We start from the raw sequence: 27,973 nt of genomic DNA, 5'->3' as shown, positions 1-27,973 counted from the left end.
TAGGATGGCAACAACGTAAAATATGGCAGACCAAACATGAGACCGAAGAGCCACTTTTACAGGTGCAAATTTTTTAAAATATGAAAACATGTCATGAAATGTCTCGGCTTGTATCAAACAAGCTGAATTCTCACGTTATCGACTCTTTCATAATACATTTCACTCAGTGCTATTTGCTATAATTATTCACAGATTAATACAACAGCCTAACTTGACAAAACAAATATATTTTACCAACAAGACCTTAGTGTGGTATAAAAAGTTCCTGTTATAGGAACTAGAGAAAGACAAAGAAATGTTAGATTTTCGTCAACTAGGAACCACAAAACAGAAGAATGCATCAATCATTCCTACCGGGTTTACACATAAAATATTTTCAATGGTTTGAAAGGAGTAGAACCAAACAAATATTCTCAACCGAAAAGAAATGAAACGGAAGATTGTCGATTGGTCTGGAGAGACATGCAGCCATGTTAAAGGTGTATTGAGAAATGTAAAGGTTATGTTATGGCAAAAATAAGTAAAGATGCCCGTCTGCTGATTTACAGACGAAACTGATTCCTATTTTCACACAGGTCTAGTGTGACACGCAGAGAGATGCGATAACCGCGGAGTAATTTTGTAAAATCGCATGTCGTTGCCAAATGCCGCTGAGTAATCAACCGTTTCTCTGATCATCCATGTTGAAGTGCGGCGAGCTTCTTAGTCTTGACCGTAAATAACATGATGTCAGTGAACCAGAATTGTCTAGAAAGTGTTGCTGAGTGCAACTGCTGAAGTTGTCTGATGCCATTTTACAGTTTCCAGAGGAAAGAAAAGGAGCTGAAACTTAAGTAAAAACTGCAGTACCTGTTAAAAATACTCCGTTACAAGTAAAAGCCCTGCATTCAAAAGTAGTACAAAAGTATTGGCATCACAATATACTTAAAATACCAAACATAAAAGTAACTCATTATGCAGAATGGCCCATTTCAACAAAGTCTTATCTTAACCTATGATGATGCTTCATAATTCATTTGTTGATTATATGTTTTTAATCTCAAATCTGCAAAGTCTGAATAGTGATGGAGTAGAAGTACAGAATAGAGTAGCGGTAGATTGAAAGTACAACTAAAGTACTTTAATTACTTTCAATGACTGATTTTAAAAAAGGGTTCAAGCCCAAATAAACGACTGAAAACCAATCCAGTGTGGATAGCGTATCAAACACTACGTATTAAACAAAGGTTTTATAGGTATTCTGAAACAGCGGATGCTGGCAACGGTCATACACAAGTCAAAAAGAAGAGTATAATTTTGAGTTAAAATGGGTAAAGAAAGCCATGTAAGCAGAAGTCCTTTTTTTTTATATAACTGAAGTAGCATGATCTTTTGTTTCACGTTTGTGCTTCTCCTGTCCACTCCGCTCGCCTTGCTGCTACTGCAGAAAGTCCACGAGACGGCGCTGCGCTTCTACCGGGCCCCCAGGTCTCGCTAACGGCAGCCTGACCCGGCCGGGACCCTCAGGTTCTCACCATAGTAACGGACAGGAGTCAACATTAAAAACACGTCTCAAATCATGCATCGGAGTATAAAACTCGAAGTTGTGCGTGTATCTTGTCATTGTGCACTGAAGTCAGAACATCTTCACATTCTGTTTGGTCCTTAGTGGTTTGTGTAGGAGACGCTGCAGCACGTCTGTGTCGTCATGGAGCTATAGTACAAGCCATATTACATACAGTACATGTTCTATTTTACTACAGCAGATAGTTGTTTCTCTAACGTCATAATCTTCTTTAACCCTATTAGTCAGAGACAAATTAAGGTATCGTCTAAACAAATCTGTAACTTTTCTTCAAGGTGTCACCGAACTGTTTGCCGGAACCTATCGTGATGGCAACTATTTCACATTAACGTTTGGATGTGAAATGATGGATGAAAGACATTGGTTAATAAACAGAGCCCTAGATAGAGGCCCAGAAGTTTTGAGAACTGCTTATGATTTGCTAATTAGTTAACATGAATCATGAGCATAGTGTTTTGGTGTTTGGTGTTATTTATGTCAGGGCCCCTTCATAAAGTGGAATAAACTGTTCTCCCCTCACCTCTTTGTCCCCTGTGGGATGTTGAGTAAACGAAGGGACAGAGGGAAAAAGCTCTGGGATGCGCCCTTTGAAATTTGTTTCGTTTTGTTTTGTGATTTTTGCTGTACCAGGTAGGCACAGTCAAAGATTTATGTATCCCAGCAAATACAAAGCACATTCATACGTAAACCTGTGTCACAAAGAAGCTGCAAAAGAAAATTTCCAGATGATTTTAGACAATGTCAGCTGTGTAAGATTTACTTTCATGCACTATGTGTTTGTCTAGACCTCTGGCTACTTTACGACATAACCACTGTTGTATGTAAAGAAGAAACCAAACGAAACGATAACATAACGCAACAACACTTGGAGTGTCTCACAACTGCAGTCCGGAGCATCAAAGGATAATTCAAGTAAACTCAGGATATGTTGGCCTTGTTCGACGGGCAGAGGCCACAGGACAAAACCGAAGAGAAAGGCTTTTCTGTTTCCTCCTCCTGGAGACTTCACCCGCTGTTATGATCCCTCTAGAGTCACAGGGACATTTTGCTTCAACCGCGGCAAACCTTGTGATGAGTGATCCAGGAAACTGGAGCTTGTTTTACCAGTCTGTTTTTCCCCCCGAGCTGGATTTGCATCCAGTAACCAAACTAAAAGCACCATGCTTCACAAGCTACAATACAAATAAAGTGCAGTGGAGCTTCTTTTGCATGCCATCGCTTGCATACTTTTTTTTTTTTTTTAACCAATCCAAAACGACTGTGCCAGGAGGAAACTGGAAAACTGGAGGTAAGGCTTCGTCTTCACAAGTGTTTGGGAGCATGAGGGACCTGGATTCCTCTGCAGAGGACTGTTGTGTGGAGGTTTCACCCGACAGCTCCCTCTGATTCCTGCTGGTCACCCTGCCCGGCCTGAATCCAGTGTAGATTGTGGCTGTGCTTGATTAGACTTGGCTCAAATCCAGAGCCTTCACCTTCCCAAATATCGAGGAAATTCTGCTCGGCAATAAAAATCAAGCGCACCTTTAGGTGCATCACATGTGCGCTGTGGCGCCAGCACGTATCCCAGGGCAGCAGGGAGGCCTTCTCATTTGTCCTGCGAGTCAGCCTCTTGGCAGGGTCACAGTGAGGTTTCTCGGGAGAAGCTGATCGAGGGCTCCAGCTTGACTCCGTTGGTTTTCTTCTCTGAAGGGCAGTCCCCAACACACTCAGTAGGGAGCTAGAAGAAGGAGAGAGGAATAAATGCGGACAGCAATCAGCACGACAATAACTCAAGCGCCCGTCGTGCTTTCCAAGAGCAACGGATGAATCAGACAGACATCAACAAGGTGTGGAGTGAGCTTTGATGAGGCTCACATGGTGTTAATAAAATCGACTTGATTTGACAATTGCACCACCTGCTGGGCTGTCATTTGTATCTCTTCTCAATCCGATGCTCAAATTAGAAAAACACGCAAAATGTTCTGGAGGTGTCTCCACACTATTCACCAAAGTCGGTCTCTACATACATCTGACCAAAATAAAATTTAATCCAGGCCTGGGACTGATTTTCAGTTCAACCAGACTTGCACTGCTTCTCACCTGTTTTCTTTCAGCCACTAGTAGCTGTGCTTGGCGAGCTCATTGCCAAAGGTAAGACGCGGTAGGCAGCTGTTTTCAGTTGGAAAAGCTTTAAAGCTACTCGTCTGGCATCAAACAGAAGAGACACAAAATAAGAGACGGGCTGGTGAACACGGCGGAGCCTGGTTTTTTTCTCTTGATGCTACCATCTGATGGCACCAAAGTGAAACGAAATTAAAAGGCGAGGCGTGTGGATGATTTTTTTTCTTTTCAGGGACCATATTTCACAAGGAAAAAATAGGAGGATCATCTGGTAACATAAATATGAGAATAAATAGCATTGTTAATACTATGCTAATTTGATATCTCCCGATCCATCTCGAAAAACCTCAAACGTGATTGCGTGATCCCTTAGGGAAGTCAGAACCCGACTTGGAAACCTCTGAGCTAAGGAAGAAGAGGAAGGAGAGGATGGGTCTGGTGAAGTGCCTTCTCTGAAGGGCACTTCACCTGTGACTCAGCAAGATGGTGGGAGAGCGGAAAGAGCGGAATAAAGACTTATGTAAAAGCATTGAAGCAGATTTAATGGCCTGGCTTTGCCTTGCAGGGCACCCTTCAGAGAGAATCAGCTGGTGGTGAGGTTAAATTTCAGAGGGGACGGGATTTTATAGCTTTGGCTGTTTAGAGGACGCTTTGTAAGGAGCGACGCCAAAGCAGGGAGAAAAGGAGTGTTTATACCCAAACTGACAAGGGACCCTGTTCGGGGAAATTAGAGGAAGGTTCAAGAATCCGTCTCGTCAAAAGGTCACTTTCCGGGATGCCAGTAGGAGGAAAAATACCGAACAAAGAGACACTCAGACTAAATGCTGTCCTCTGTAAAGGGTACTCCACAGGGACACAGACTTCAGAGACAAAGAGAGACAGAACGGAAAATGGCAACGGCAGAGCAATTTAAGGGAAACGAACATTTGACTGATTTCTTTGAAAACACAGAAGGGCCATGAAAACCAGGATCCTGCCAGTAACCCCTGGGATCGAGCCACCACTTCGAACTGTTTCACCTCTGATGTGAAAGAAAATGCAAAAGAAAACAACAAAAAAATGAACCAAACAGGATGAATGTTAACCTGTGCAGGGTGGCTGAAGAATGAAATCTACGGTGAATGCCCTGGTGTGTTTTGTGTGTGTGTGTGGGGGTTTTTGTGCACTTACTGCTTGAAGGTGGTTGCTGTCTGCTCCCATGTTGACATTGTGTCTTTTCAGTTCTGACTTGATTAAGGCTGAAACGGGCAGCAAGGATATAGATTACCAATCCGTTATCTGGTTAGAGATGAACAAATGAACACACACATATATTCACACGCATGCACACACACACAGACACACACACACAAAGCCTACCAGTGAGCAGTATCCCAAGAAAGATCCAAGCGCAGAGGAAGAGGTTTCCAGCCAGTGGGTTGTAATCCGTGGTCAGCTTCCCCTGAATCAGAGTGAAAATGATCCCGAATATCTGCGCACACACAGACACACACAGACACACACACACACACACACACACATTACAGAGTTGCAGTACAGCATCTCGCTACATATTTCATTACCACCCAAATGATCAGTAGCATCACTTCGGAAGGTCCCTGCTAGATTGCCAACCGTAGCAGTTTGTGGATATTCTTTCTTTAAATTCAGCCGATTCCTGAGGCAAAGAGAATGTTGCTTCTTTGATCAAACATTCTTTCAACTTCGCTAAAGAAATCAACCTCCTCTGCTACTGGCAGACAGTCTTCCCCATCATTATGATATTTCATGTCAAAATGATTTTTTGATGAGAAAGGACCCTTTTTTTTGTTTTTTGTTTAAGGAACTTTTGAATACCTGAGCGAAAGCATTGAGGAGTCCTGACGATGTTCCTTCAGACTCTGGGTAGGTGATTTCCACTCCAAACTCGAAGCCCAGAGGCAGGTAACCCGTCATAAAGAACCTGAAACACAGACGTCGGACTGATAAGTCATCGGAGCGCAGAGTTTACAGATTAAATGAAATTAAATAATCTCTCTGATTAAATGTGGGATTATAGCTCCTAATGATATAATCAAACCTCTCACAAATCCCAAAAAAACAGATAAAAAAATGTCTCGATTAGCAGTCACACACTGTTGGTCTTTATATTTAAATCCATAGCGCCGCAATAGGGAAAATCAGACCCAGACAATTAGCACCTTCACTTTTCATATAACATTCACATCTCAATGTCATACGGTTGTCCTTGCAGCAGAATCAAATATGAAATATTATTAATATGATGAACGACTGTGCGGCTGCTCAGGTTTGAAATGTTTGAAGTGACACCTCTTCTTTTAATTACTTTACATTTAAATAATATACGATTAGGGTTTTTACACACTGGATCCTCGATAATCAGAAGGAAATTGGAATGTGTGCAGTCTCGGAAATGTGCACTTGATTTGTCGACACATTTTCTTATTTACATGTAAACACCTGCACAGGATCCGCTTCGTATCTACAGCAGGTGTGTTTCATCTCACAACAGCGAGAGGATGAGACCGAGCTCGCACCCTGCGTCTCCATTTGTTTTGAACACTGCTTTGTCTAGTTGGGAAAGCAACAACGCACATTCCGTCGCCTTCAGCTTGTTTCAGCGGCGCTTTGATCGAAAAATGAAAAACATTCTGAATGTGTTCAATTTCCTCTTGGCTGTAAGCGTGTTTATGATTGGTTGGCGGCCATTAAACTTTGCAAAAAAAAAAAAAAAAGTATGATGATCACTGAGCTGCTTTGGCTGAATGTGCTCCCTACAGGAACATATGACTACATGAGGGTTTTTGGGTCTTACAACAAAACTACATTCATATATACAGTCTAGTTTTGCTGTAAAGATTTGGGCATGGATACAAAGATAATGTATTAACATCATTTATATTTATATATGTCTATGAATTGTGAGTCACAGAATAACAATTTTATCAGGATCTGTAAGCTTGTCGAAGAACTACAGCATCTCAAACCCAATGCAATACTACATACTTGAAGTTGTATAATTCATTTTGCAATTCATAATTTGTCTGCTCATTTTCAACAGTAAATTACGCAGGAGCACATCTATGCCACTCCAAGAAAAATTTCTTAGGAATCTGCAGGTTGCTGCAGGCCAGAGGTGGGAAAGAGGCGGCGCGTTACGCCGACTGCGCAGAGTCGCTGCTCTCTATGGAGCCTCTGCCACAGCACGACCACACCCCAGGTTAAAAAAAAAGCAGCCAGTGAGTCTTCACACCACGCAGAGCTCCGATCCAAGTGTTGCAGCTGCGTAATAAATTGCCTCATTTTGTGACGCCGTATTTACCTTTGAAAATGGTTTGTACCACAACTACGTGTGTAATTTAGTGAATCAGGGGGAGTCATACCCCAGGACTCCAGCGGTGAAGAAGACCAGGTAAATGTCGTCTTGGTTCAGAGTGAAGGTGAAGACCACCATGCCCAGAAACGACAGGCCGTACACGATCAGAGTCGTCATCCTGTAAAACAGCGGCACAAACACAACATGTGTCAGTCAGTCATTTGATTATGATCTCAACGGGTAACATCAGTTACTTCTGTCATCATCCGCTAGAGGAAACCTGTGAACCCCCCCCACCGGGATTAATTTTCCTCCCACTTGTCTCCTCCCAGACATAGACACATGGTGACCGGATGAAAAAAAAAAAAACAGGAGAAATCCCACTCCCTTGATTTTACTGATTAAAAACTATGGAGACACACAAAACTAGAGCTTTGCTTGCAGAACTCTGAACTCCCTCCAACTTGAATGTCTCAGGTGTGATCTTACGGCAACGACCCTCCAAACTGGAGGATTTGTTTTGTCCTGACAAAAGGGTCAGACATATGAAACGACTCTGATAGAACGCTATTGGCCCATTGGTTTTGGTCTGCTGCTGTTTTTTTAATGGTTTGGGAAGGGAAATCTTAATGCCACAGCATGCCATAATATTTTAAACTGTAGTGTGTCTCCAGCAGTCTGTTTGTCCCTGTCCTCTTTCAACATGCTAAAGCCCCGCTACACAAAGCCAGAGCGTATCACCCAACATCAGTGTTGGACCTCAAGAATGCTCTTGTGGCTGAACGGGAGCGAATCACTGCAGCCGGGTTCCAAAATCTGGTGGAAAGTCTTCCAAGAAGAGTTGAGGCTGTTATAGAAGCGGATTACCACCCATTGTTTTGGAATGACATGTTCAACTCTTGCATGTGAGTGTCATCTTTAAGTGTCCACGTACTTAGAGCCATGTAATAACTTACTCTGGTTTTTCAGGGCCACTGACTCTTCTGACTGAGTGTTCAAAGCGGACATTACTGGATTGTCAAAATGTGTAATGGTAAAGTAATATATGACGCCTGACTCTGCACAGCACATCGTAAGAAAAATTACAAAATTACAAATAATATATGTAGGTCGTCCTTTAATAACATCCAGTAAGAAGGCAGCCGAAAAGTAACAGGTGGGAAGAGTGTGTGCATGTGTTGCCTACTTGTACGTCTTTGTGCGGTCCAGCCACACGCCACAGAGGATGGATCCAACCATCCCAGCAACAACCAGAGTCAAACCAATTCTCCCAGCGTTCAACTCCTGATTCTGCATAGAGGGGAGGAGAGGGGAGGAGAGGAGCAGAGAGGAGGAGGAGAGGAGAGGAGAGGAGAGGAGAGGAGAGGAGAGGTGAGGAGAGGAAAGGACAGGAGATGAGAGGACAGGAGATGAGAGAGGAGATGAGAGGAGAGAGGACAGGAGATGAGAGGAGAGGAGAGGAGAGGAGAGGAGAGGAGAGAGGAGAGGAGATGAGAGAAGAGAGAAGAGGAGAGGAGAGGAGAGAGAGGAGAGGGGAGGAGCAGAGAGGAGCAGAGAGAAAAGGAGAGGAGAGGAGAGAAGAGGAGAGCCTTTGTCAGAACAAACAGCTTAAAGATTAACGGGCTTCTGTTCTTGTTAAACTCAACCAATCTAAGCAGAAACACATGTTTCAAGTGTGTATATGAGCGGGGTGGGAGGGTGGTTGGGGTGTTTGTGTGTGTGTTTGTGTGTGTGTGTGTGTGTGTGTGTGTGTGTGTGTGTGTGTGTGTGTGTGTGTGTGTGTGTGTGTGTGTGTGTGTGGGAGTTGGGCTTCAGGGATTTCCTCTGTTTCTGGTGGGAGAGAGCTTTAAAGTCATCTGACAGCTCAGCACGAAACAAAGAACATTCATGCGAGGGTGAGTATCTCTCAGAGTGTGTGTGTGTGTGTTTGTGTGTGTGTGTGTGTGTGTGACAGCGTAAGGTTGGGCAGCAGGCATGCGTGAAAGCAGCTAATGAACTCAGAGCCACAGACAATAGACTCATGTCTCATCAAAGCCATCAGAAGTTTCTCTGTTCCTTCCTCTCTCAATACATCTCTGTATCTCTCTCCCTCTCCCTCTCGTTCTCCATCCAACATCCAGTTTCCCTCCACCTGTACATTTTAAACCTGAATGGGTACATTTACAAAAAAACAAAAACAAAAACACCTGAATACTACAAAAGGGTTTAAGTTTGGCTAAGGTGAAACAGTTGGTGCACCAATAAGAGAAGATGTCCAGTGACAGAAAAAGATTGTTCCATTATTGTCATGTTGTTCCGCAGCCTTGTTCTTTTAGTCACAACCTTTAACGTGTGACAATGGATGAGGGTCAAAACAAAGCTCAAACAAAGATTTTTTTTCTTTGAAAAATTAAAGATGTTGGCGATCAGCAGAGTCTTTATGTTCGATCCTCTGGGGAACGTGAATTCTCTTTCACCAAATTTCATTAAATCCATCAAGTAGATGTCAAGATATTCCCTCCGGATCAAAGTGGACCAACAAACCGACCGTTGGACCAACGGACCGACATCATCGTCATTCCTAGAACCAATCCTCATGTGTCTAAAAAACAAACATGAAGACGGCGGCAAAGTACCTGAAAGCTCCAGAAGACGTTACTTACGTAAACTTTTATTTGTCAAATATGTGAAATAATCCAAACTGGGACAACTGGTGACAAGAGATCAGAATTTTTTTCTCGACTATCAAAAGCAGCTGGTTCAGACTCAGGCCAGCTTGGTCTGATCAGTGGTAATGACCCAATCACAGGTATAACTGACGTAACAGTTGTAATGAGTGTCCCTCCTTTAAAAACCCGGGTGAAACAGACAGGAGCCAGGGTAGGAAGGATAAGGAAACTAAACAGTTTCGTTTTCATTCACTTATCAACTCCCCGCTGATTGTGTTTTACCTCGTAGCAGGCCATGATCATCTGGTTGAGAAGTGTTGAGACAGAATAGAAGGAACCAGTCATTATACCTGCGGACAGACAGAAACAAAGGAGAAGGGGAGTGTGCAGTTAGTTTCAGCAGCTCTGTCTTGTATACTAAGTCATTCCATCAACCTCAGAATTGAGTTTGTCCTGAGTGAATGAATATGTCCGGGTTTGGTTTGGATGTTTTCTAATCTACTTTTAAATGATATAACAGGCAGATTTTTACTTTAGAGGCCGAGACTTTAGAGTCCCTCTTAAAGTCAGTGTCACTGCTTCATGACGAGGACACACGCATTAATGTTATTTGAGAGCAAATTTCGTGGCATTGAGGAGAAGCTCTCTCTGCCTTTCCCACCATCTGTCTAATCGCCTGTGAGTGTGTGCGCGCCTCCGATAGGCGGTTGCCAAGTTACAGACTCAGAGTTATCGTGCATGCAGGTCAAATGTGCGAGACATTAAAAATGGCGTCTTCCTCTTCTTTAAGTCGGCCTGTCAAACGCAGGAGAAAAACAGAAACTGAGTGAGAAAAGGAAAGTCGGCCTGACAGCGTGACTTGTGTCTGTGTGTGTGTGTGTGTGTGTGTGTGTGTGTGTGGTGGAGTCATGTGCAACAACATACGCCGGGAGATAGTCATGCTAGAACCACGAGTGGACCCAGTGTCTTTCCCAAGGAATATGATCAATTTCTGGACTATATAGCAATTTAAGTAGTAATGGCAGATGGAGTATTACTGTCGCAGCAGATGCACAACAGATGTACAATATATACTATAGGTATATATGTAGTTGTAATATCAGTAAAAATAATATCGCCTGTCGTAGAAACAGCTGCAGTATTAGTAAAGGTAGTGCTGGTGGCTGGGGTAATGCTAACGGTGGTATTACAGTATTACAGTTAAAAGTAGTGCTAATAATGATGTTAGTAGTATTAGCAGTGGAAATACACTAGTATCAGAATGGTAGTACTAGGGGTAAATGGAGTGGTAATAGCAGTAAGAGATAATGGGGGTTTCAGTCTTCATGTTATTTCTCATCACAAACAAAAGCTAGGAAGAAAAGGAAAACACTTTCCTTACTGAACTACTCCCTTCCCTACATCTCTTGATTTTATGTCTCTTCTAGGACCTTTCCGGGACAACTGTCAGGGCTCGTTAACCGCTGATCCTTGCCATCTTTTGCGTGTGCTGATGGCAATCAGGGAGATGAGATCTGTTCTCCTGTTCTAGTCACTGGACGTCACTCTCTGGATGTGAGAGTCAGCAAAAATGCTTAAAGAAGCAACCGCCCCCATAAACTTGTGCTTACCGTAGCTGATGAGCAGCAGGACGAAGGCTTTATTCTTTATCAGGTTGATGATGGACTGTTTGTAGGAGTAATCTTCAGGAAGGGAGTCTGGTAAGACAGCCTGGGCCTGACTGGGAGGGAGGGGAGGGCGGTCCTTTATGACTGTAGACCACACAAAAACGGCAAAGTTTGGGTTAACTTGCTAGGCTTCTTTCAATGTCAGAGTGAGAGATAAATACATGATGTTCTCTGATGTGCAATAAAGGCAGGTAATACCAAGTGATTTTCTAAATGAGCCTTGAATTTGTAAATATGTGGGGGCCCAGATGGGCCCCTCGAGGAACTCCAATAGGCTTGAATGTAAAAATACCAACACTTCCACAAACTTCTAACCCTCAGAAACTCTTCAAATCCCAGATTCTTGAAAATGCTTTTAAAATCACGCTGAAAACTCTTGTCAGATTTCTTTTCATCCACACCCTCCTTTTTACCTTCTAAAAGATCAACCAGGTCTTCTGATGATGCCCATGGAAGGACTCCACTAGTGCTTTTGCATTTCGGACATTTCCTACAAATCAAACATGCTTTACGTAACCGGGAAGTTAGACATGCAGACCCACCAGAATGCCACATGCAAGCACTTAACTCATTAACTAACCAGGCATGTGTTTCCGTAAAATATCAACAACCTCACAAGGAAGATCTAGGGTTTCCTTTTCTGCTGCTGCCGGTGTCTTGAGTTCTTTTGCAGTTGCAGCCATTAAATGGCATTAATGCTTATTTCATTCACTCTAAAGCTAAACTGAATGCCCTTTGCTATGTGCTGAGCTGTTTCCACTGAGTTGTTGTGCCTTCCGTAACAACTTGCATGTATGTATGTGGGTAGGGGGTAGGCTGTCGTTAAATTTACTGCTTGCGTCAACTCACCGCTGCAACATGACTGATACCATGCCCCGGACTGTAGGTCGCCAGGTCGCTGAGTGTGCAAATTGTTGGCTCCGAGCTGAGGCGATGACACCTGCCAAGGTGCCCCGCTAGCTGCTCCCTCTCTCAATAATGCCTTCATTAACACCGAGGTTCCCTCTGAAACTCCTTACGATGACCCGAGACATTTTCTTCGCATCGGAGTGGCCGGTCGAAATCACAGTTTTGACAGCGTACGTAGTGCAGGTTTAACTGTTTCACCCTGTCCACCCACCACTCACCCAACCCCCTATCCTCTCCAAAACACAATACAAAGTTGATATGCATAAAACCATAACCCTTAACCACAGGTCTTTCCTTAAACTAAACCTAAACCTAATTCTATATCCTATTACAACCTTAATCCTAAACTCAAGTCAAGATCTCAACTGGGCACCTAAGGCCCCCCCCCCCTAGTGTGGAGGATTTCTGGATTTCCATAGTTGTGAGGACTTTAGGTCCTCACACGCCTCTGCTCTAATGTACAGATATGCCTAAAGTCACCTCACGTGGCTTTGAGATAACCACAAATCCCCAGCAACTGGGACAGATGGCGACACACAGTTAATGTATGCTACTTCCCGTGAAGCAAGGCAGTGTTGGGAGTGCGTGTTGTTTGTGATTTTGGCGCGTACCTATAACCGTGAGGATGAAGAGGCCCGTGGAGACAGCGGCGGTGCCGTAGAACATGAGGCTGATGTTCTGACCCGTCAGTTTCACATCCTCGGGCGTGTTTGGGACTAAAACTGGAGGCAACAGGAAGCCTATGGCTGTTCCCAGCTAGGGACCAGAGACACAGAGACACATAGAGACACATAGCTAAAGAGAGAGAAATGTTGTTTTCCAACTACTGTTGTTGTTGTTACACTTTGTTTTATCATATTACATATATAAATTAAGTGTTTGGTGACAACATCCTTCTGTATTACTCAACTATGAAGCATTTCTGTGGATTGTGGATCACCATATTCAGTGCCACTCTCTCCCTAGGCATCATTTATCAAGGGTTTATAATCTGTAATTAATGGCTTTGTTAATGTTTGATAAATCATTTACTAGTGCTTTGTGGATCAGTTATAAGCCCTTAATAAGGGGTCGCCAGGTTGTGGAGAATCGTCCTCCGGCACAACACATTGTTGGTCTTTCAAACTAGTACTTTAATTGATTTGGAGACCTCTCCAATGGGACGTTTGACCAGCCGTCTTCTGGGAAAGGGCTGCAAGACATCTGGACCAAAATCCATTTAGTAAACGGTTTTTTAACGTTATACACTAAAACATTCTAGACGCTGGTGAACCATTAATAAGTACTTAGGATTTTCCTTAAAGGCTGCAGTTGCACATGTTAATAAGCAGTTGGATTTTGGTCCGGATGTCCCGCACTCCCTTGCCAGAGGGTTGGTGGTCAAACGGTCCAATGGCGGGACCTCCCTGATGAACTAGAGCTACAAATGCCGACCTGGTTCCCGAGCACGGCCGCGGCGCACGCGGTGGAAACCTCCCGGGGCCCGAACCACACCGAGGCGATGCGGGACGGCAGGCCGAGGATGAACACCTGCGCCACGGAGCAGATGACCTGCGCGGTGACGGTGACTCCGAACAGCTCGGGGCTGACGCTGGCGCACTTGAGCCATGCGCCGGCGCAGTTGAGGCCGGCGCCCAGCAGGGCCGTGAGGCGCAGACCTCTCCGGTCCAGCAGCCAGGTGGCCGGGAAGATGAGCGGCACGTAGGCGACCATGTAGACGATGGACAGCCAGTCCACCTTGTCGTTGGTCACGCCGTAGTACTGGGTGAACACGTTGGCGATGATGCTGTACTGGATCCACTGGAAGGCGTTGACCAGGGAGTACAGGCTGAAAACGGTCAACACGGCGAACCGGCGCCAGTAGAGTCTCGTCTCCGGCCTCTTCCCCTCCTCCTCCGCCTCGCCTCCGTCTCCGCCTCCGTCGGGCAGCATCGCCTCTCTCTCATCCGGCGGCGGTTCCTTCTCCTGCTCCGGCGCAGTGTCGGCGTCCGCCCCCGCAGCGCCGCACGCCGGCGACGCGCCGTATGTCGGATCCGCGTCCCGCGCGGCTGCGCCCTGCAGCTCGGGGGTCTTCCCGACGACCGCGATGTCGTCAGGTGCGCCGGTATCCGCGCGCAGATGCTCCTGCACGAGCTCGCCGGCGACCATGATACCTTTTTTTTGTTTTGTTTTGTTTTCGTTTTCCTCCTCTTCTCTTCTCCGCCGCTGGGTCGAGAGCTGACAGTTAGGCGCCTGGCAAGAAGCGCGGAAACGCCAAACAGACCGGTTTCCTCATTCGGTTGCCGGTGGAAGTCGCTACGATGCTATAGAGAACGTGGATGACTACGAAATGCCCGGGACCTGATCAGTTAGTCGGACAACCTACTTGAACGCGTCCCACTCCTCACTAAACCTCCGGTCTCTGCTTCTCTCCGGCTCCGGCTGCCCGACTTGTGCGCCTCTCTCTCTCTCTCTCTCTCTCTCGCCGTCTGGTTTCCTCTCTAGGTCCCTCTATCTTTTGTTCAGCCGACGCTGACACAAGGCCTTCCGATGCTGGCGAACCAATAGAAGAGCAGCAAGAGGCTGCGGTATCTCGTAGCACGGCCAGGGGGGTTTATGTGGTGGTGATCGGGGACCATGTGGAACCATGATGCAACAGCCTGTGCAGGGAAACATGGCCCGTTGTGGACTTTCAGCCGGTGAGCCCTGCCATCACCCATCACATGTTGTGAGAGTTGATGGTAATAGTTCAATGGAAATACTACATTTCCTTCTGTTTAGTCTGTCACGTGGATATCATGCATTAATAAAAATACTAATTGCAAAATTTAATACCAAATGTACTTAGTTAATGAGACAACCACTGTCAAACCCTACATCAATATTAAACATTAATATATTTTTAAGGAACATTTCACTGTGAGTGAACGTTGAATGTGCGTTTAACCTCAGTTGAAGCACGTTACATTTACCATTTCTGTAAGACCTGAACTAAAAGCTAAATGTTACTGTTAAACAATCAGATGAATTCGTCGACAGGCGGAAGTGCAAATGACAAACACGAGGCCCCTTGCAGGCCTGTAATGTCCGTGCTTGGTCCATAAACTCCATATGCTCAGGCCGTTATCTGCCCTAATCCTAATCACCGTCTGACCCAGAGGGACTCCACTTGCAGCGGGTACAAGCTGCAGGTAGAAGTGCGAGCCCACGGGTGATTCCACTGGTTTCATGCTTTCATTATTAAAAATGGAAAAAAGAATAGAAAAGAGACTAAAGAGAGAGACCCTTCGGACTTAAAAGTTCAGTTCACGTCTATTTTGCCCTTTGAAAGGTCCTAATCACAACGCGCCCGACCGCACCCTTGAAACCCCGACATTTTCCGACCCGCTCACTGCTGTTCTGAAACTCAACACAGTTCTCAGTTGAATTACGTTGAGTGTAAAGTACTTGTGTCCGGAGTTTTTCTGGTAGCGTCGCATGAGCTGAAACTGAGACACCTGGCAGACACTTGACAGCAAACGCAATCCCTCAGCTTGTGATGGCTGTCGTCTCTCTAGCCCTGGACGTCCGAGGCCACAAACCTTCTGACACCCTGTTTGCCTCGGTTTGGGGGGAGAGGGGAGGGGGACGGGAGCTCTCACTCTGTTTTTATTTACAGGTACCAACGGGGGGGGGTTGCCTGGTCCTTTTGTCCAGTGATAGACACACACATCATCATGTGAGAACCACTTCTCAGGAGCAAAATGTGGGGGGGACAACAAACGGGAGTGTGTCGAACAGATTTATTTATGAGCCTTAGCCCGCTGCCAGTGTTCTCCATGTCGTTATGACAGAGATCATTTGGGCTAAAATGATCAGGTATTGGTAGATATTGATATGAGGTCTTACATAGTTTTAGGTCAGTTGGTTCTTAAGCCTGTATTCGATGAAGCAGTCGCGACTTTCTTCTGAGTCAGTGGGAGGCCTGTTTTTTCGGCAACTTTAAATGAGAACTAAAAAGAAGCTTTGACATCGCTGCCAAAAAAGGAGAATATCAAAGGTTGTAGTTATTCAAACCTCTAAGCTTTGGGAAAGACAGTAAACTCTGGAAGCCTTGTGTGGTGTTAAGCTCCCGGAAGAGTAACACATCCTCCTGCACACAAAAGATCTTTGATGTGCAGGCAAGCTGCCTCAGGTTTCCCGTTGCCATGGAACCTCCCGCACCACAACCTGACTACACTTTGGATCATTTATAAACGGGAAAAACACACCAAACAAACAAAAACCAAAACCATCGCAATGTCGGCATCTGAAGAGCGGGCTCTTCTGGAGCTGAACCTGCGGCGGGAGACGTGGTGCCAGGTGGAGAGGAGCCCCCGGCAGTCCTGGGAGAGGGCCGAGCGGAGGCACTACCGGGGTCACCTGAGGACCAGCCCGGTCCTGCTCACCGCTCTGACCGCCGGACCGCAGCGCAGGGCGGCCCGCAACGAGCCGCCGCCCCCCGCCAAGCTTCCGGAGAGAAGGCACTTCGCGGAGAGCTGTAAGAGGGCCTGTGTGTGGCTGAACGCAACGTGGGCCAGTATCAACAATATTTCCGTGATAAAACTGGAGCCATCCTTTCAGAGATGTCATCAATAAATGGGCTCAAGCTTGAAAATCAGAAGTGTTCTCATTTAATACATTAAAATTATTTCCGATTTTCTGGATCAGAGCGGTTTATGTCGTTATATGAATCTCTTACAAATGTTTGACTCTCTGACCCCTGTTCCTGTCTTGCAGATAAATCACACCTGGTGTAGACGGCTGCAGCCCGACGAGGCCCCACAAGCTAACACGACAGGCACCGTGCCCATGGGACCTAAACAAGTCTTCGACTTTCGGTGTTTCATTTCCATAAACAGAGCAACGAGAACACAAGATGATAAAGAAATAAATAAATCTGTGAACATAAACTCACTCGTTCACTGGTCACCGCACACGAGTTCAAGGTTTTTGAAGTGTTGCTCTTTGCCTGGATGATTTTTTTTTTGTGTGTGTGTGTTTGTTTCCGAAAAATCAACTGGTACAAACTGTCTGTTGCCTGTGAAACGTCACTTAACATCAGTCCGTCAGCCCGAAGCTTTGGTCCAGAGTGAAACATCTCAGCAACTGCTGTCGTAATCCATCGTAAAGCCACGCATTTCGCAAACCTGCGTCCTGTGTGTGTGTGTGTGTGTGTTAATGCCTGTCAGCCTCCGGGAAGAGTCTGTATGCATTTTGCACAGTGACGAGCTGAACGGTTTGCGGTGACAGGCCTTTGACGTCGGCGATGTACCGGCAGGACAGAACGATGTTACAGGGCTCGTTCCTCACCTGGGAGACAGAAGGAGACAGGAAGAAATTTAAAAAAACAAGCTGCACTTGTGTTACAGCATCTAAATGTGAAGAATTTTAATCATTTGGAACTCACATGCTTGTTGAGCCCCAGTGCAGGAGAGTCCGTTTCAAGGCAGATGTGTTCCAGCGGGACCTGCTCGATCAGTTTGTCTCTCTGTGCGGTAATATCAAAATTGACTCTGTCACTCTGTTGTCCTCGTCATAAAGTTAGGACGGCGGATTCTCAACAGGTGGACACGTGACTTTGGCAATACTACGACTGGTAGGAGTGATACCTCTCCTGTAACAGCTCTAGCTGGTTCCGCTCCCCATCCACGTAGTGAAACATCGCACTATCACTAAGACTATCACTTATGATGTTACTACAGTTACCACCAAAGTTACTATTACTTTCTTGCTGCCACTCACACTACATACTACTATTACCTAATAGTGGGTAATCTATAAGCAGGGTGGGGTTTTCTTTTACACACACATGTGCATCACATGTCAGCGAGAACTTACTGAACTTCATCTGTGTATTTTATATGACCGCAGACTGGCCAAAGTTCCTTTTTGAGTTTTATGGATTCAGCGAATATGCACGCAAAGATGTTTCTGTCATGTAAAAGTTGATCATTCATGTGGGCTGAAACAGCAATTTGATGTGAATGTGGCCACTTCTATAAGCACCTACACACATATTAACTACAGTTATATTTGGCTTATACATTCAGTATATTCCCTGAGGGTCTGGCCCAAGTATATAGTCATAATTGTTATACGGTGAACTTAAACCATTAAATGTATCCTAGCGCTGATGATGGAAGGAGTTGCGTCAATGACGAACCGCAAGACTCAAAACTGTTTTATATTCCTGTGGCTTCATCTTCAAAAAGATCAAACCCGGAACCGCAAAAGCGCGAATTCACACCTACCTGCTGGTTCCTGCAGACCGCAGGTGGAAAGGAGAGGAGGTAACCAGCCTTCACACCTTCCAGAGCAACCGACGGCTTCCCCGCAAAGTTATGAAGCAGAGCTCGACTGATACCTGACGGAAAAACCAGAGAGCCATGACTTCCACCTGAGGGATCTGCAGCTGCGCATACAGCGTGTACTGCACATGGCACACAGGAGCAAGACACACACCTTGTTCCCTCATCGTCTCTATGGTGACTTTAGCAGCCGATCGTGAGTGGACGTTCCTGTGCAGAAAGCAGTAAAACAGGAAGTAAGAGGAATCGTCAACATGTTCATCCTGTTGATTTTTTGTGCGACAATCGCCGCGATAAATTTTTTCCTCTGTGATTTTTTTCCTGCAATGATGCAGGCTGGGATATGAGTCATGAACTACTCATGCAGACCGGCTGGACAGTGAACGCGTGTATGGTCATGTACGGGACAGTCACTGCTTATAGAGCAGATGACTCGCAGCTTTAGCCTGTGCTTGATTACTTACCCTGCGCAGAAGCTACAGTGCAGCTGCAGTCTGGGTCTTCATGGAAATATTTTGTGGCTACATTTTTTCAATTGAACTGCTGCTTCACATTCTTCTACATATTCTTATCCGTTCGATAAACACTAATAAAAAAGCCGAATCTGGAGAGAGAATATATACAAAATGAAACTTGTACTAAATGTAAAGGAGCCATTCTATTGTGCTACCACATCTGCTGTACTAGCTGCTCCTTAAACAACTCAAGAGGAATAAAATAAACAAAATAAATACAGAGTTTTGGCACTGGTGTATGAAAATGACTCCAGTGAACACAATCCCTGCATTTTAGTGGACTGAAATAATTTCTGTTATTTCACCATTAAAGACTTCAGCTTGACCAACTAGGGTTGAACTCTATTCTATCTTATTCGATTCTATTCCCCCGCTCACACAGGTAAGTCCAGCTCCTTGGCGATGTTGAGCTGTTTAATGAAGACAGTCATTTGGTCGTCTCTGTCCTGCTGAGTGGGAGCACACCACGGCGTGAAGTCTAAACCGATCTGGAACAGAAAGCAGACAAAAACGAGTGAACCCAGTACATCCCGGGAGCCACAGGCAGGTAGTCGACGCCTCGTAGCTATTTTCTGTTGTTTCACCTTTGTTAAAACGACTAAATGTTCAAATGTCCCTGTCCAGTGCAGTAGAAGACCCTCATTACCTTAGATTATGGACAGAAAAACATGTTTCAGATTTTCAGAGTGATTTGTAAAAGACACCCAGAAACAGAAGATAGCCAAGAGCAGGAAAAAAATCTGGGTCTAGTGTTTTTCTGCTTGGCCGTACTTGTGTTAGAAACTGGCATCTCGCTGCCAAGGCCAATGCATTATACTCAGGGTTCCCCCCCCACTGGTTCATTACTCTACATATGTGAGAAAATTGCAAAGTTTTTGGATCCTTGTTAATTTTTTCCCACTGCAAATGTGGTGGAACGATTACCAGAACGTTTCCACGTCTCCCGCAGAATTAAACAATGACACAAAATTTGAACGTTTTCCTTCAAAAGTGTCTATTCTCACAAAACTTCTTGAATAAAATCAAGTCTTCAAGACGACACGTCTCAAGTGGGTCAGTTCTCGCAGAGGTTAAGTCCATGTGGTCGATCCATCGCTCTGTCAAGCCTCAAGTCCACATTTTGTGACAGAAGATCAGCTCAAGTAATTCTACCGCTCACGCGCATGTGGGAAAGTGGTCATTGTGTCATACTGCCGATGAATGAAATGTGTTCAGTGCAGCAGGGGCCGGACCTCGCTGCGCTCCCAACCTCATCCAGAAAAATAGCAGTTATGGAAACAGGAGTCTGGGACAGTTGACTTAGTCCTCTGATGCCTGAAATCTGCTCTGACAAACACACACATTCCCCACACAAGAGGATCTAGAGGGCTCTACAGCATTAAAGACTACCACAGATTGTGTGTGTGTGTGTGTGTGTGTGTGTGTGAATGTAGAGGTGCATGAGAAAGAGTATGACTGACTGTGTTCATTAACTTTACCTAACAAAGAAGATTAGGAAGTGAGTTGGGAGTTTATTCCTTTTTTGTTTTCCCCAAAAGTCACATTAAAGTTATGATTTGTTAACTGGGAGGAAGCCACTTGTAACTGTGTGAGTGTGTGTGTGTGTGTGTGTGTGTGTGTACTAGTCTGTGTTTATGTGCGAGCGCATGTGTGTGTGAGAGATGTTTTATTAAATCCTTTGAGCATCCTTGGAAATGTCCAACAGGTTAAAAGTACAAACGTGTGTGTGTGTGTGTATGTGTGTGTGCGTGTGAGCGTGTGAGCGTGTGTGTGTGTGAGTCTACCTCTCCGATAGCAACAAGGCGTTCTCTGTGTTTGTAGAACAGCGGCAGGGCAGCATCCAGGTCCTGTGAAAAATACACCCACATGTATTTAGTTCGATTTAAACACCATTCAAGACTTTTTTTGAGATTTAATCGTACAGCAGCTATTTAACCATTATTACTTAACTGCAACTATATTGTGGGATGTTGGAAATGTATAGAGAGGAACGCGTGTGACAGTTGAAGACAGAGATAACTGAATGTCCACAGTGTCCATTAAACTGGGGGAAAATTAGTCTTTAAAAAGATCCTTTGGAGCTCAATCACTCTTTCTTTCTTATTTTTATGAACTCAGAATTTTCTCCCCATTTCTCACTTTCTATTCTATTTTCTATTAGCAGGAGCATTTTGTAATTCCTGCTTAATGCAAGAGGACTTTTTTTTTTTTTTAGAATAAACTACAGTGAACAGTGTTTTCTTGCGGCAGGAAGTTTTAGATAGATGGATGGACCCCGCTGCCCATTTTTGCACCGATGGATTTTTCCTTGGAGAAGATGAAACATGAAACCCTGAAGAAGATCAGAACGTCAACCAAGGCTAAATCCTTTAGTGAAAACAAAGACGATTCTTTCTCTTTATCCTTATTTTTTTACGTCGCAGCCCCAGGCTTCTGTTGTGATAAGCAAGCCATATGAAGTACTGTATGTGAATATTAATACTTTCAACAATAGCATGAAATCAAAAATAAATACACCTTCATCCCCTCCGGAGGCCTCAGAAACACACCCTCCCTCCCTCTGGCTAATGCACTGAAGCCTTCACCTTCGCTTTTCCACAGCTGGGACACTGCTGAGCAGACTGGATACAGTTACTCTCCACACTTTCTCAGACTCAGTAAAGTAAAATAATCAAAAGATGGAAGCGGTGCAGACTGTTTTACTACCTGAGGCTTCACGCTGCGCTGCCCAGCGCCCCCCCCACCCTGCAGCGGATGGATGCCGAAACATGGAGCCACCAGATCTGGATAGCTGTGGGAAAAGAATTCAACGGAAACACCCAGAATAACAAACATGAGGCTATCCAGCTGCGAGCAGCTGTATGGGACAGTGTAAACATCTTTACTCTATACATTGTGCAGGACTGACTTCAGTGAGCGGGTACATTTTACTAAAGTTCTGTACTTCCTGTACTGTGGGTGCAGATGTTTTGGCAATTCACGTCAGTTGAATTCCTCGGTGGCGCTTTATACTTCTCTTCCTGCAAGATTCTGACTTTCTTCACTAGGCTGACAATGGCTACACAAGTCCCTTGGTGTTTTTTTAATTCTTTAATCAGCACAAATCGGAAATTTTTATCCCTCCCCCGGGTTTTTACTTCATTGTCTTACACGTTCTGTAGCTTGAAAATTCCTGCCAGTCTTTCTCCTTGTCTTTTTGTGCCTTTACTGCATCAGTCCTTCCTGCATTCTCACTAGAAAAGCACCCTACATAACATAGGTTTATGAGACAGACACTGCATATGTCCTAGGACTGATTACATAACACTCAAGATATACTGACCGTTCTTGCAGCTGTAGAACTCTATTAAACTCCCTGACCTCTTCTGTAACCGCGACCAGAGTCTTTACCCCGGCCTACACACACACACACACACACACACACACACACACACACACACACACACACACACACACACACACACACACACACACACACACGCATATTACTCTTTTCCCCTTTTTCTTCAGAAAATCGATACATTCAGCCTGGCTTCATATCCATCATGATGCTATCACGATATCTGTGTGTTGTACATATGTGAGCAGCCATGAAATTATACCTGTATTAAGTTCAACCATAGCACTCAGTCCCACTTCAAAGTTAGGTTCCCTGTCATTTCAAACTGCTCTGATAAAGTTACTGAAATGCATTATGTTTACTGTGCTGAACTTCTCTTGTCCTGAACAGGTGAACTGATAACTGACCTCTCTGGTCCTCTGAACCACATCCTCCAGGTCCTGCAAAACAAAAACAAAATAAAAAAATAGATAAATATATAAAATAAAAACAAGTAAATTAAGTTAAATGCGAAGGAAAACCTGTAGCTAACAACTGTAATGTGACTGACAGCTTTTACAAACTAAAAATGCATATTTGTGTTGTTAATTGACAATACATATACTTTCAAGTAGTCTTAAACTGATGAAACTTTAATGTTGTCTATATCAGTTAGGTGCTTATTAGCACTTAGTGCTATTAATGTTTACAGCCTCGTGGACATTTGGCAGCCTACCTCTTCAAACTCAAGGGCTGATATATGACAGTGGCAGTCAACGAAGCCATATTCCATTGAAAATCAAAATAATAAGAGCTAAGAGCGCGAACAACGTAGAAAAACTGCGATATTTATTAAATGTGTCTTTCGGAGCACAGCTAGCAGCCGGGCGGAACGCTTCTGCGATGCTAGCGGTGTTGGTCCCGGGGGGGGGCAGCTTTGCAGTCGGACAAGGAAGTGACACATTCAATTCCGGTTTGGGTTTTTTTTTTTTTAAATTATAAACAAAGTTGGCGGTAAAGATGGAGACGGTGGGGCGAGAAAGTTCGCCCAGCGATGAAACGAATGGAGAACACAGGGTGCAAGTAACGTCGAAAAAGCAAGTCGTCGAGCAGATACATAAATACAAAGACATTCTGAAGACAGCTCTCGACGGACAGCCGGACATTGCAGAGGAGACGAGGCGAGTTTTACTGCAGGAGCTGCTGGCGGTGGGTTGGACCGAACTCCTCACATCCTAACGTCACTTAGACCGTTCCTGACACCGTGTCAGGTAAGGTTCGGTTATCCGAACCGTCTCGACGGACCACTGAGCGTTGTTTTACGAGGACTTTTGTTTCCGGAAACGCGCACACCTGTCTTTCCCTGGTTTAGAAAATTGCAGACCGAACCCCGTTCGGAAAATCTCGTATTTAATGTTTGTTTTTTTCAGTTAGCATTCGCGCACAACAATCAGAAACAGTATTGGAGGCCCCTTTGACATTTGTGGAGGTGAACCGATACTTTCGGCTTAAAAGTGATAGAGGACACGTAACAAAGAAAGGTAGAGAGAGAAAAGTATCAAATCCTCTCGTTTGAGAAGCTGCAATCAGAAAACCTTTTGACATTTTTGCCTAGAAAACGACTCAGCATTTATTTATCACAATATTTCAGATTGTTTTTTCTGTCGATCGACTAATCGATTGATCGCCTGATCGTTGCAGCTTTAAACAAGACAACTGGATTCACCAAAGTATGGACTAGTTGGTCGTCAAATTAGTTGGTAGTCAGTAGCTCTTTTGATTAAAAAAGTGTCACTAGTGAAAGAATAGCGGCAAGCCCCTACAGTAAGTACAGCACTGTATTAATCTAGTAACACGAAAACACAAGAGGAAAAGGAAAAAGAGTAGACTGCATAGCCGTTTAACGGTTAAGTAGCTTGATCGGCCCTCAACTGATCCTTTCGTTCCCTGTAACCTCAGTCCGGGAACCAGAGTTACTTGGCTTTCATCTGATGGCTTGAAGCTTGAGGTCCTAATTGATGCTTCCTCCGCCACTGATGGCTTGTTTACACGGAGCGATCCGCACCAGAAGAAAGCAAATTGGGATTCACCGCGGTTTTGCGATTATTGCGTTTGCTGAATGAAAACGCGAAGAGTTTCAACGTCCGGTCAAGTTTTCATGGACAGAAGAGAGAATCTGCAACTCTTCTAATAATCCATTAATCGGGCAAGTCATTTTTTAAAGCACAATAAACCGACTATTCCCCAAGACCGTCCTCCCAGATGTGAGATTTGTTCTGCTTTTCTTTGCCTTACGCGATTGTAAACTGAATATGTCTCACTTTTGAACTTTGGACAGACAGAACAAGACATTTTCACATCACATCGGGCTTTAAGAAATTGTGATTGAAATGTTCTCCCTTTGTTCTGACGTTTCTATGGAACAGTGGATTAAGCGTGAAAATAATCCAGATGAATCAATAATAAGATTTGATAGAATCAGAAAGGTGCATTCAGTTTACAGTTGACGACATATTTCTGCTGTATTACTGATACTGTGTTTCATGTGAGCCGCCGACCATTGTGCTGTTTTCTCGGATGTGTGTTCAGAAGTGACTGCTATTTGTATCTGTGCAGAACTTTGAGGCGGCTGTTCAGGACAATGTGTTGGTGAACGGACGGCCGTGGGAGGAGGCACCTGATGTAGAAGGTGAGTCGCCGTCTCTTTGCAACTTGTTTGAGGAGTTTAAGGGTGATATCACTAAAATAAAGCCTATTTAATAAACTAGAGTTTCTGTTTCTCCCCCTCCTGCCACCACTGGGCAGAGGATGAGGCTGTCGACCTGGAGAGCGTCCTGGACGACACCATTGTTGAGACCACCAGGAGGCGCCGTACATACCCCAGACAGATCCTGCCGCATGTGGTCCATTCCCTCAAGGCTGAGCGCAAGCTCATGGTGGGTGTCAGGGGGCAGTCATGTGTGTAGGTACAGAAGGTACATCACTATAACTGTGCACCGTCCGGGGCTGGTTTGTCCTTTACTAACATCTGCTGCTGTCTGATTTTCTGTGGGTTTTTTTTCAGGGGCTGTATGAGCAAGCAGTCGAACCCCAAGAGGTGGTCAAAGACCCAGATCAAGGTAGTTACTGTCCCTACGATCCGTTATACACACAGACACACACACATTTTCAATTTGGCTGCTTTGGTGTTCTCTGCTGTTCTGAAAGAAATTTGCCAATTAAGAGACATCAACAGAAAATCGTTCTACCAGTGACAGTGATGTCTTTGTTCTCTCGACACTGCCATCTTCATCTAAAGAATATAAATAGTAAAAGAGACTATCATCACTATCGTATATAAAGTAACACTCTTTATTTCCTGAGCGCCAGTTAGAAAATCTTGTCCTTTCTTTCATCGCTGTCTTTAATATCTCTCTGGTTTAAAGTCTTGTGTACTTACTCCTGTGAATACATACGGATCTACAGTTTGTGCTTGACATTTTCTGACTTTCATATAATCAGGAAGAACTACTTCTCTTTGAGATCAGCATTTGAAAGTTTCACACACACACACACACACACACACACCGCCCCTGGAACTGAAATACCTGAATGCATCTTTGCTTTTTGTTCACATTGTGAGTTTCAGTCGACCTCAGTAGACTGTGAAAGTGTAGCAGCAGGCCCTGGTTAGGGTTAGGTCCCCTGGCATTTGGACAGTGACACGATTTTTGGAACTTCGCCTTTGTACACCGTCACAGTGGAATTGGAACAAAGCCTTCGCGGTGTGATTGAAGTGTAGACGTTCAGCTTTAATTCAAGGGGCTAAACAAAAATATTGCATCGACCGTTTAGGAATTACAGACATTTTTTTACATAGTCCCTCAATTTCAGAGGCTAAAATGTAATTGGACAAACTCACAGTTGTAAATATAAGGATTATTTTTAATACTTGGATGAAAATCCTTTGCAGTCGATGTCTGCCTGAAGTCTGGAACCCGTGGACGTCATCAAATGCCGAGTTTCCCCCCTTGAGCTGCTTTTCCAGGCCTTTACTGCAGCCGCCTTCAGTTGCTGCCTGTCTGTTTTGTCTTCAGTAAGAGAAAAGCCTGCTCGGTCGGGTTGAGGTCAGGGGGCTGACTCGGCCATTGGAGAATATTCCATTTCTTTGCCTTGAGAAGCTCTCGGGCTGCTTTCGCCGTGCGTTTCGGCTCGTTGTCCACCTGTGCTGGGAACTGAAGGAGCCTTTCGAAACCAGAGGTGAAACGTCTTCGAGAACCTCAAGCAAGTCCAGACGCCTTTGTATAGCACTTAGAAATACCCCGACCTGGATGACTGAGAACCTTCACAGACACACTGTCCAAATACTTACATGCCTAAATGAACACCCAGTTTATTTGTTTACATAAATTCTCCACCGTGTGGAAGAAAACAAAGCTGCTCTGTTGGCAGCTTACCTGGTGTAACGATACTGTTCCCGTGTGTTTGTTTCACCAGAGAGCATCATGAAAGATTTGTCAGCAGCAGCACCTGGGATGGTGAAACAGGCCATCCAGGTTATAAAGGTAACACAGCGAACCCGTGTCAATGGTCATCCACGGATCTACATTTAATACGCGGGTGTTTAAACCTTTTATTGGCACTTTTTCTTTTTCCGCAGTCTATCAACACTCTGCAGAAACAAGCCGAAGGCCTGTGTGAGATCCTCAACATGAATCCGAGTCACGCCACTCTGGAGGTCCACAGAGAAGTGTTCGGCTACAGCGGCCAACCAGACGCTCCGCTGCCCGCTGGGGGTGCAGCCAACAGGAACAGGCAGCCGATCAAGCGAGCCGTGGAGGAAGCAGCAGCCACAGGCTGCTACGTGCCTCTCGCCAAGAAACCAGACTGCCCCGTGGGACTGGGCAAACCGGAGTGACGCTCCCTGCGGCCAACAACACAGAACACCTAAGATGGTGTGATGCAATGGACTAACAAAGTCTAACATGTACAGTTAAGGTTCCCTGTCTTATATTACTGCTGCTGGATAACATTACGGCACAAAGCCACGAGAGGGCGCTGTTCTTCTGAAGCTGACACCTGGTGAAGCCTACACAAAAGTGGTTGTTTGCTCCCCCATTTGCAAAAAGTGTTGCACAGCATCCAACTGAGTTAAACTGCTGGGCAGAGGACGTATGATTCTCTCATTACATACGCCAATAAATCGCACTTATTGTGAAAGTATTTACCATATTAACATTCACAAAGCATCTTAATCTTGTCTCGTTTAGAAAAAGTCCATAAAAATTGTCCAAATTTTGCATTTTGCCACTGAAACTATCTCCTGAATTTGTTAAAGAGTAAAAAGTAAAAAGTACTGGTCTTTAGGACCTTAGGACAGGATCAGAAAAGGGGTTCTTATCCTGCTCATAACGTATAAAAATACTTTCTCCCGGTTTGCTCGTTCGCATTTGTCAGTTTATGGTCATTCAATGAGCCTGTGAAGATGTTTCCTGGTGATATAAACTTTTTTACAGCCCACACTCCACCTGTCCTGCGTCCTTTTTGAAGGATAAGGCTGTCAGTATTCTATACTGGTCTTGATGACAGCATAGTCCATAGAATAACCGAAAACCAACAATGTGTTAGTCCGTCTCTCTACACTCCCC

General features: G+C 44.7%; 4 protein-coding genes across 5 annotated transcripts; 2 read left to right on the top strand and 2 right to left on the bottom strand.

Moving 5' to 3' along the window:
• Nucleotides 1–54: 54 nt before the first annotated feature.
• On the bottom strand, nt 55–16,547 carry flvcr1 (FLVCR heme transporter 1). Its single transcript, XM_040125394.1, has 10 exons — nt 13,639–16,547; nt 12,816–12,960; nt 11,239–11,379; nt 9,911–9,978; nt 8,167–8,270; nt 7,048–7,158; nt 5,501–5,606; nt 5,024–5,135; nt 4,835–4,902; nt 55–3,281 (listed from the first exon to the last, which is right to left on the bottom strand). Exons 1-10 carry the CDS (start codon nt 14,350–14,352, stop codon nt 3,183–3,185), a joined length of 1,668 nt encoding a protein of 555 aa, XP_039981328.1. The 5' UTR covers nt 14,353–16,547; the 3' UTR covers nt 55–3,182.
• LOC120789003 (spermatogenesis-associated protein 45-like) lies at nt 14,797–17,034 on the top strand. Of its 2 annotated transcripts, none has more exons than XR_005707326.1 (2): nt 14,797–14,882; nt 16,942–17,034. XR_005707326.1 is itself a non-coding variant. In XM_040125396.1 (2 exons), the coding sequence occupies exons 1-2, from the start codon at nt 16,462–16,464 to the stop codon at nt 16,959–16,961; spliced, it is 261 nt and encodes an 86-aa protein (XP_039981330.1). In that variant the 5' UTR covers nt 16,441–16,461. The 2 variants fall into 2 exon arrangements, 1 of the variants encoding a protein (XP_039981330.1); XM_040125396.1 differs by lacking the exon at nt 14,797–14,882 and adding an exon at nt 16,441–16,702 and having other exon boundaries at nt 16,942–16,961.
• On the bottom strand, nt 16,717–22,803 carry tatdn3 (TatD DNase domain containing 3). The gene is made up of 8 exons (XM_040125395.1): nt 22,775–22,803; nt 21,734–21,818; nt 20,812–20,874; nt 19,406–19,515; nt 18,667–18,722; nt 18,456–18,568; nt 17,612–17,692; nt 16,717–17,514 (listed from the first exon to the last, which is right to left on the bottom strand). The coding sequence occupies exons 1-8, from the start codon at nt 22,795–22,797 to the stop codon at nt 17,380–17,382; spliced, it is 666 nt and encodes a 221-aa protein (XP_039981329.1). The 5' UTR covers nt 22,798–22,803; the 3' UTR covers nt 16,717–17,379.
• A 534-nt stretch (nt 22,804–23,337) lies between these two features.
• Nucleotides 23,338–27,973, top strand: nsl1 (NSL1 component of MIS12 kinetochore complex). The gene is made up of 6 exons (XM_040124492.1): nt 23,338–23,555; nt 24,963–25,035; nt 25,152–25,282; nt 25,411–25,465; nt 26,823–26,890; nt 26,986–27,973. Exons 1-6 carry the CDS (start codon nt 23,367–23,369, stop codon nt 27,241–27,243), a joined length of 774 nt encoding a protein of 257 aa, XP_039980426.1. The 5' UTR covers nt 23,338–23,366; the 3' UTR covers nt 27,244–27,973.

Source organism: Xiphias gladius, chromosome 4 (genome assembly GCF_016859285.1).
Source record: "Xiphias gladius isolate SHS-SW01 ecotype Sanya breed wild chromosome 4, ASM1685928v1, whole genome shotgun sequence".
Taxonomy (NCBI): Eukaryota; Metazoa; Chordata; class Actinopteri; order Istiophoriformes; family Xiphiidae; genus Xiphias; species Xiphias gladius.
Note: the sequence above shows the minus strand (reverse complement) of the source record. Positions and strands in the feature narration are given on the sequence as shown.